The sequence below is a fragment of the Camelus dromedarius genome, chromosome 11 (assembly GCF_036321535.1).
Source record: "Camelus dromedarius isolate mCamDro1 chromosome 11, mCamDro1.pat, whole genome shotgun sequence".
NCBI lineage: Eukaryota > Metazoa > Chordata > Mammalia > Artiodactyla > Camelidae > Camelus > Camelus dromedarius.
Window position 1 is genome coordinate 53,221,386 of NC_087446.1, and position 10,057 is coordinate 53,231,442.

Genomic DNA, 10,057 nt, shown 5'->3' on the forward strand with positions numbered 1-10,057 from the left:
TCAAAACTTAATAGTATGGATATTAGCTAATGGTAGTTTTTAGATATGCATTTTATATTTTACAGGTAAGTTTTATAATATACTAAGACAATAAGTCATTGCTTAGTGTGTGTGTATATATATATATATATATATGACAGTCAACAGTTATTCTTTTTACTCAATGTATTGAATACATGAAAATTTTCAGACACCCAAATACAAAACACAAGACTGAGCTCATTTAAGACAGGGAATACTTTATTCACATCCATCAGAGAAATGGATAGCTTGGGCCTGTAACAAAGCGTTGTGTTTTAAAGCATAGGTCAGTAATTGTATATGAGTATACACTGCTACATACAAATTAACTGATCAGACCACAACTTTTCAATGCTTAAAACAGAATAAGCTTCCCTGTAAAAGCAGCACCTTTGTGACATTTTAACTTTAGTATTCCTCTCCTTCTTCCTCTCCCTCTCCTTCAACAGAATCTACACCAACCTCCTCATAATCCTTCTCAAGGGCAGCCATGTCCTCACGGGCCTCAGAAAACTCTCCTTCCTCCATGCCCTCACCCACATACCAGTGAACAAAGGCACGCTTGGCATACATCAGGTCAAACTTGTGGTCCAGGCGAGCCCAGGCCTCAGCAATGGCTGTGGTGTTGCTCAGCATGCACACAGCTCGCTGTACTTTGGCCAGGTCTCCACCAGGTACCACCGTGGGAGGCTGGTAATTAATGCCAACTTTGAAGCCAGTGGGGCACCAGTCCACAAACTGGATGGTACGCTTGGTCTTGATGGTGGCAATGGCAGCATTGACATCTTTGGGGACCACGTCACCACGGTACAACAGGCAGCAAGCCATGTATTTACCATGGCGAGGGTCACATTTCACCATCTGGTTGGCTGGCTCAAAGCAAGCGTTGGTGATCTCTGCTACAGAAAGCTGTTCATGGTAGGCTTTCTCAGCAGAGATGACAGGGGCATATGTGGCCAGAGGGAAGTGGATGCGAGGATAGGGTACCAGGTTGGTTTGGAATTCTGTCAAGTCAACATTCAGGGCTCCATCAAATCTCAGGGAAGCAGTGATGGAGGACACAATTTGACCTATCAACCTATTCAGGTTTGTGTAGGTTGGGCGCTCAATATCGAGGTTTCTACGACAGATGTCATAGATGGCCTCGTTGTCTACCATGAAGGCACAATCAGAGTGCTCCAGGGTGGTGTGGGTGGTGAGGATGGAGTTGTAGGGCTCAACTACAGCTGTGGAAACCTGGGGGGCTGGGTAAATGGAGAACTCCAGCTTAGACTTCTTGCCATAATCGACAGAGAGACGTTCCATCAGCAGGGAGGTAAACCCAGAACCAGTTCCCCCGCCGAAGCTGTGGAAAACCAAGAAGCCCTGAAGACCTGTGCACTGGTCAGCCTGTTGGAAAAGAGGAGTAGAGAAAACACAGTTACTGCTTTTTGAGATACAATCATAGTAATCATAGTAAATATTTTCACTTTCCATTAATTCCAAAGATTTAGATCTTATTTTGACAAGAAATGCTTTTTTAAAAATGCAGACCTTCCTGAAATGATTCTGCATTCCTTTATTAAAAAAATCTTCATTCATATTTATAAGATGACACCAGACAGTTCATATTTTAATGGAATTTAAAAAAAACTATAAGGAAATAATTAACATCACTTTGTTACATTTTAACCCTGTGTTTAAAAAAAAAAGCATATTTCAAACATCTCTCTTAGGTTCATTAATCTACTTTATTCCTGAGAATCAAACATACCAGTTTCCGAATTCGGTCCAAGACGAGGTCAATGATCTCCTTGCCAATGGTGTAGTGACCGCGGGCATAGTTATTGGCAGCATCTTCTTTGCCTGTGATGAGCTGCTCAGGGTGGAAGAGCTGGCGGTAGGTGCCAGTGCGAACTTCATCTGGAAAAGGAAGACAAAGCAGCCACTCATCACTAACAACCTGCACAAGTCTGCTCAACCCCGGGGCATCAGTGGAACCCCCAGGACACCTCTTGCACCAGACCCTAGGATCTCACTTGGGTTACTGAGGTCAACTCACCAATGACTGTAGGTTCCAGGTCTACGAACACTGCCCTGGGCACATGCTTGCCAGCGCCTGTCTCACTGAAGAAGGTGTTGAAGGAGTCGTCTCCTCCCCCAATGGTCTTGTCACTTGGCATCTGGCCATCGGGCTGGATGCCATGTTCCAGGCAGTAGAGCTCCCAGCAGGCATTGCCGATCTGGACACCAGCCTGGCCAACGTGGATGGAGATGCACTCACGCTGTGGGATGGAAAACAAAAAAACAGTAAAAGTAGGTTATATTAGCATTTGAATTTTCAGTAAATTTCTGAAACTACTTCTAGTAATGTACAAGTATTCTTCATTTATCTGAGGTCATATCCATAACACAACAGAAACAAGGAAAAGCACCAGCTACAAATGCTGCAGATGGGTGTGGTCTGAATAATAATTATGTTGCACTATGTAGCACATGGTGCAAGCCCATTGTTCCACAGCCATGCTTGAATGGAAGACTTTTCATATTTAAGAAATATTCAAGCACAGATTTTGTAAAATGAAGTAAATTAAATTCAGTTTAATATTACTGCCTCCTTCCCCTTTAAATAAAGACTAGAATTTCTTCTAAATAGGACTTGGTATTTCAACATGGACATCTGTACTGCAGCTGAGGCTAGAGGCCACACCCTTTTGCAGTCGATCTGCAGTACCCATCATTACTAAGGGTTTAGAAGCTAAACAAGGACTGCCTCCCGCATTGCTGCATTGCTGCATTTGCTGTGTCTGGTGCCAGCCTGTACTGTCTGCTACATTATTTAAAAGAGCAAGCTCTATTTCCAGCAACTGCCTACATGATCTCATTGTGCAATTCTGCCAGTTTTCCTCCTCTGCCCCAGCCTGGGACCATATCCCTAAATTGAAATGAATTAATAAAGATGCAGTAGAACAAAAGACAGCTGGACAAGCATATAAGTCTTCTTTGTCTGCAGCATTTTCATTACTTTTTTTAAGAAAGTTTTTCCAGAATCTTCTCCACTGGAAAAAAACTGAAAAATTATTAGTATCTCTAAAACAGTTTCTAAATTAGAAATAAATAGCACACGAGAAGCTACCAAACAATAAAAGCCCAGTGAAAGGATAATGAATTTTTTTTTAAACAAAATAGTATTTTCATCCCGAGATTCTCTACCCACCACAGAATATTCATACTTATTACATTTAATAGTGATTGTCTTCTCTATGGTCTTTATGGCTACAACTTCCTTTGTCTATCCATTGTCCATTCACTGACAAATGGGGGCGGGGCGTGGAAGGGCGTTTCCCTGGGTCCTCAACATTAGGGCAGCCTGGTTCACAAAATGGGCTTTCTCCCTCGGTGAATGTGCAGCCAAGTAAGACAGACACACACAAGTCAGGACGAGGCGGCCCCAGACTAGACATTAAAGGGCTTGTCAAGTGAATTGTGATTTCGCTCCTGAAGAAAAAACATATTTCACCTAAGTTTTAACAGTGAATGAAAAACCTCTTAACGCCTACGTTCCGCAATGACGAAAGGCTTTTATTAAAACTCTCTGACTGAGGAGGCTTAGTGAGGGCGAACCCCGCCCTGTGGCTCCAAGGCCAGAGAAGCAAGAAACAAACAACTCCGCCCCTGCGCCGCCTTGTCGCCTGCCGCCACGGGCTCCAAGAGAAACTAACCATTTTCCCCGTTAATACATGGGTATCTTTCTAAAACACAACGAACTGGCGAGAAATCTTTTTATACTAACCGAGATTCCGCATTGTCGCCGTCCTTCTCTCACCCTCCTCCCAGCTACACTAACCGACCCGGTCTTTTTGGTCGACTCCTCTCCCTGCCCCTGGGGAACAACGCGAGGAAGAAAAGGGCCTCTCCGAGTCCACGAATACCGTGCTCACACGTTGGGGCTGTGAAGGCGACGCCACGATCGCTTTCTCTGCCCCAGGCCCTTTCATCAGCGACAGATGGGCTGCTTGCGGCTCCCAAGTGCTCGGATAACAAAAACTCCCTCTGCGCCGCCTTTGTTCTTCCCCACAGTTAGGCTGCGCCCTGGACGCAGTTCTGGCTGGGTTCTTGCACCCTGCACTGCGGCGACGGCTGAGCTCAAGGATTTGGGGCAGACAAAGCTAAACCTCGCAAACAAAGCATAAAGCTACCCTTATCCAAACAAGCTGTAGAGGAAAAGGGGGTTACAGTTTCCAAGTAGACACTGGGGCACTGACCCCACCCAACGGTCACGAATTGCTGGAGAAAATATTCTTACCATAGTTGCTGTTTTGCGGCTGCCGAGGAGATGGCGGAGAGGAGGAGGAGAGGTTGTTGCTTCTTACAGCGCGACTCTTAAGCGGTCGATGTAAGAGAACCTGCGGCACATGGGCGGATGCGGCTCCCTATATACAGCTCGGTCACCATGGGGATGGGCTGGGGCCTTTTCCTGTTGGTCCAGACCCCTCAATCTGCCCAGAGAAGCCACGACAGGAGAGTGTTGATTGGTGCAAGCGACATGGGATGAGGTAATCTCTCCCCCACCCCCTTTTCCCTAGCATCCATAGACTGTTTGCATCCTTCAGACAAAGAGACCGTGCAAAAACAGCCGAGCATCCATTACGGGGTGGGGTTGGGAAGGGGTGGGGGGAGAAAAAAAAAAAGGTAACTGGAATTGGATGACTTTATATTGTTTAAGCTTCAAACTACAGTTAAAATCATCAGTGTAAGGTTTTCCCCAACATTTAATCGCAGAATTTGTCTTAAGATGATGTATTTAATGGAAATTTACTCCCAGCCCTTCCCTCAAATTACATTAAACTCGACTGTATTCGGTGAAGACTCAACATCTCTAATTGCTTTAAAAATAAAATAGGAGAGAATGGGGATGATGCTTAAAATAGCATGGGTAAATGCTATTTTTTTTAATTTAAAAAAGATTCACTAATGGGGCCATCCAAAATGGTTTCTGAGGTTCAAGTAATTTATTTTCAGTCCTTCTTTTGCACCCCTCCCCCAAACAGCTAAACAAAAACAGAAGATGGAAAGAATAACTATCCTAGATATGGAAGCACACGAGTAGTTCTAACATGATATAATTAAGATCTAATGAACATGCTATATTTGATCTACTAGAAATAATCCTTTACCAGAAGTCTATGTAATATGAGTTATGTAGTATATTGTTCCTTAAAATGAATCATCTTTCCTGATAAAGAATTGAGAAAATACAAGAAGAAAGAATTGCGTTCAGAAGCTAGTACTACCTGTGCATGGAGTTATATTCTGCATTGTTCTCTCTTCTGGAAAGGAAAAATAACTGAGACACCTAATTAAAAAGGAGGAGAACTGTGTATGTAAAAAAGAAGACTATTTGTGATGGTGTCTCCTTCCACAGACAGCTGTGTAGTTGTCAGCTCAATAACTGCATTTTTCTTTTTTGTGTAGTTCTTGTGAGAGTTCGGTAAATTCCCCTTCTCAGGATAGGGCTTCTAACTGTGGGAATTGTAGCCAGCTTCATACCGTTGCTATTCAGCTAGAGACTCTGGTGGTTGCTCATTTGCCTCTTGGGACAAAAGGCTTTGCTTTCACCCCTAGGAAATGGATTGCAGTAACATTCTTTTGCTATTTAGAAAAGTTCCATTATCAGTCAGGATGGGTTATGCAGCATATGACTCTGAACTGGGTACCACTTGACATTGCTAATGAAATTTCAGAGGTAAAGATGTTTGTTGTGGCCACTGAAGTTGAAAATTTGTATTTTGGTGAATAATTTTTCCTTTCGGTTTTCAGTGACAGATTTTCAGGGTCTGCAGCACCATTTATAGTGCTCTGCAGAGCCCATTCATTCTTGCTGGGCTGGCAGGCAGAGCTGGGCGTGGGAGGGAGGGACTTGAGACAGCTGCTGCAGGTTGTAGTGTGACAGTGGTGGCCATGAATTTTTCTAGCCTGCTAGCTTCAGCTCTGCTTTACTTGTTCAAATTTGCTGCAGTAGTCTTCCCAAAGGGAAAAAAATGAAACCTAATACACAAATAATTTTATCTGGTTCTTGCATATTTTATAGGAAGAATAATCTTCATCATCTTATCTCTATCCCTTTAGCAAATATAAGTGTATTTCAGTAGACAGGGAGAATTAAGGATGATTTGAATGCTTTTCTCTGAACCCAGAAATACAGTTAACCAAAATAAGAATTAAATGGCATAGGGAAGTATAAGGATTAATAGGTAGCTTACTGAAATTACTTCTTTCAAAATTTTAATAATGAAATAAATCAGACACGGCTGGACTATGGTTAAGTGTACAAACCTTTTTGGAATGAGAGGGTCATGGTCTTAGATTTTACTTTCTTAACAGTATAAAAGAAATATGTCATTTCCCCAATAGTCTCAGTTCTTTATGCAATTTACAGTGGATTAAATAAAAGACAGGAGGGTTCATGCAATTGATTCTTTGTAATTCTATCTCAGAGCCTCTCATGTAAATGAGGATTTTTCTTCTCCCCTTGGGCATAAGTAACAATAAGATCTAGGTCAGAAATAGACTATTTGAGCACTGATAATCTTAAATGTATAAATGAGATAGCAGGGAAAATAACTAATCTGTTCTTTTTATTCCTCATTATCTGCATGCAAACTATGGGAAGCAAAATTTTTTTTACTAGATCACTTCTTATATTTACTGCCAACTTCTTTAACAGCAGTATACATGTACAAATATTCTACTAATATATTATTTCCTGTCCACAGTAAAATTAGCATATAACATTTTTTCTTTCATAATATTTGTGGAATTTAAATTATTTGTGTGTTTACATCTCTCCTCCATTAAAATGTGAATCCTAGTCCGTGGCAAATTGCCTAGCATATGGTAGATAACATATATGAACAACCTCTCTCCGTGCATATTTTCATTAACTATTATCATGGTTAGTAATTTAAAGGTATTTAATGACATATTTTACCTTATTTATTCAATAAGCATTTTCTTGATGTCTACAATAAGCCCTTGACTTAGTGTGGAAGATTCAGAAGTAGTAGCATGGTCTCTTTTCTCTATAATCTTCCAGTCCAATTGAAGAAATGAAACAAGTACCTGTATGTAGGTTTAAGAATGGCACGTGTTTGTGTGTGTGTATGGGGAGGAGACTTGTAGAATACATTGCATGACCCCATGTTTCATAACTTATATAGAAAACAAGAGAGTTATCTAACACATTTTTTCCTACTTCTTCACCTCCTATTTATCCTAAATACATTTCACTGTGTATTCTGCTTGTACCTACAACTCCTTGAAACCGAATGCCCTCCATGTTTGTTGCTAAATCCACTGGACAGTTTTTGGTTCTTGTTGACCTGTGATAAGCTTTGTCACAGTTACCTGTTACCTCTTTCTCGAGACACTTTCTTCCCTTGGCCTTAATAACTATGTATCTTCTGGGTTTCTCTCCTACATATTTTGTTTCTTCTCAGTCTCTGCTGGTTCTTCCTGTTCTCCTAATCTTCGAATGTTGGAGTTCCTCAAGGTTCAATCCTAGATTTTTTCCTCATTTTATTCTATGTGATCTCACCCACTCCTGGTACATGGCAAATACATTCATTCCCAAGGCTGCAGATCCTTTCTATATGCCAATGACTTCTTGACATCTCTTGTTAGATCCAGATCTTATAGTAAACTTCCAATCTCTGGCTGAGTTTCTCACGTGTATCCCAAGTTGAACTAGTTATCATCCCACACACATGCACCTCCTACAAGTTTCTCTTGCTCAATAAATAGAGCAGCACACATCTGATTTCTCAAATCAGAAATGAAAATTACTCTTGACATTTTCCTTTCCTTTTCTGAACACCATAGAATCAGTGACAAAGTCCTGTCAAGTCTACCTCTTAAATATCTCTCAAATATTATTCTTTTCTCTCCATCTCTACTGCCTCCACTCTGATGAGTGCATCATCTTTTGCCTGGACAACCTCAGTGCCCTTCTAGGTTTCGTCTACATTTACTCACTCCTACCCCTGCCATACAACAGCCAGAGTGATCTTATTATAATGCATATCACAGATCATGTCACATCATACACTTATAATATGCCAATTTTAACAATATAAATCCATGAGTTCATAAAAACATCACCACAAAGCAAAAGCAAAATTTTAAAAAGAAAATAAGTGAATTAAAAATAATCATGTGATAACGTTGCACCATTGGAAATAACTAGGGCACCAACTCCATACTCTATACATTGGCAATCAGATAATCAAATAAGGAATTGAGCATTTGTCCTGCATTTCCTGTACAAACTGTATTTCAATCTAACCAAATGACCCTTATTAATTAGAGAAAATCATTATTTTATAGAGCAATGCCAGCTTGTATATGTGGAAGTAATAGTAGAATTAGAAAAATCACCCTTTACATCCTCTAATGAAATAATTTATTCAGGCAAAGATCATCAGTGGATGAAAGCTCAGATGAAATCCTGATGGGGAATGTTTTGATGAAGGATTAATCTATTACTGTTTGAACTCACTAATCAATCATAGCATCACTAAAAGTGGGACAGTTATACCTTATGAACCTAAGATGTAATCCAATAGGAAGTACACAGCATCACCAATGAAGTGATCTAGCAGAAACAATTATGCTGAATCTAATTAAGCCTTTAGAGCCAACTTCCATTTATAGGAAAATTAGTAGATAGGGAAACAAATCAGATGACATCATAAGGAAGAAAACACAACTGCAGAGTGTGGGACATTCTACAGGACAAATTACCTTGTTTCTGCATAAGTCAGTGGTAGAATAGGGTGGAAAAGGTGGGAAAGGGGGACAGATCTAGATTAGAAGAGACTTTGGAGACTAACTACTAAATATAATAAGAGGTCTTGTTTTGATCCTGATTTGAACAAACTAAATCTAAAACATTTTGGAGATAACCAGGGAAATTTGACTATGGACTAGTCAATTATATAATACAACAAATTACCGCTAATTTAATTAGGTATGATAACGGTAGTGTGGTTATATAAGAAAATTTACATAATTTTTAGAGATGCATGCAGAAGTACGGCAAGTTAAGTGAAATAAAGTCTAAGGTTTGTTTTAAAATACTTCAGCAAAGAAAAAAGAGGGAGAAAGGGAGATTATAGCTCAGGGATAGAGCGCCTGCTTAGCATGCACAAGGCCCTGGGTTCAATCCCCAGTACTTCCATTAAAATAAATAAATAAATGAACCTAATTAACTCCCCCCAAATATAAAAAGTAAATTTTTTAAAAGGTAGGGAATGACAGATAAAAGATTGGGGCAAAAATCTTGCTGAATTTTAATAATGGGTATATGGAGTTCATTATACTTTTTCCTCCATTTTAAGTATGTTTGAAAATGTTTTAATTAAATTTTAAAGGATATAAAAAAGAGGAAATTGTGGATGCTGAAGACAAATTTCATCTACTTCACAATTTATTCTGTACTGCCTTGAATGGAAAGTTATAGAAATTTCAAAGGAAGGAAAAAGTCCTTATATTATGGTCTATGGTTTATCATGAAAACCTTTATTGGGAATAGTGACTTTTAACTGAATGGGAAGAGAGTAGAGTGAATACTTTAACTAGGGAAAATAATACTAGCAAAGACATAGTATGATGATGACCTGGTGCCTATATAAGGGAAGGCAAAGAAATTGACTTTAGGGCATGCAACAGAATTGTGGGTGATGTGTCATGTGGGGAGAGTGGAGCTAGTTAATGAAGCATTTTGAACTCCATTCTGAAGAAGGAATTTGGGCTGAGTTCTCACACAAAGACCGTGTGAAGCCTTTATATTCTTATAGAAAAGAATGTTGGGAAAGGAACAGCATTTTTGTAAAGTTACCTGACAGGTAAGTGGAGTAGGGAAAGAGACTGGAGATAAGTGGACCAATAAGGAGGTTATGGTAATAATCTAAGCAGAAGGTGTCAAACCACTGTAATTACAGTGGGAATAGATGGAAAGGGATAATAGAAGAGATCGTCCAAAGGAAGAATTCCTGTA

General features: G+C 40.0%; 1 protein-coding gene across 1 annotated transcript; it reads right to left on the minus strand.

Annotated features, from left to right (window-relative positions):
- Window positions 1–219: 219 nt before the first annotated feature.
- Window positions 220–4,655, minus strand: LOC105103811 (tubulin alpha-1A chain). Its single transcript, XM_064490948.1, has 4 exons — window positions 4,307–4,655; window positions 2,063–2,285; window positions 1,775–1,923; window positions 220–1,410 (listed from the first exon to the last, which is right to left on the minus strand). The coding sequence occupies exons 1-4, from the start codon at window positions 4,307–4,309 to the stop codon at window positions 430–432; spliced, it is 1,356 nt and encodes a 451-aa protein (XP_064347018.1). The 5' UTR covers window positions 4,310–4,655; the 3' UTR covers window positions 220–429.
- Window positions 4,656–10,057: the final 5,402 nt, after the last annotated feature.

Coding starts and splice junctions, on each gene's coding strand:
- LOC105103811 (XM_064490948.1), bottom strand. Junction 1,924..2,062: donor CCTGGAACCTACAGTCATTG/GTGAGTTGACCT, acceptor TTCCTTTTCCAG/ATGAAGTTCGCACTGGCACC. Junction 1,411..1,774: donor TGGACCGAATTCGGAAACTG/GTATGTTTGATT, acceptor CTTTTCCAACAG/GCTGACCAGTGCACAGGTCT.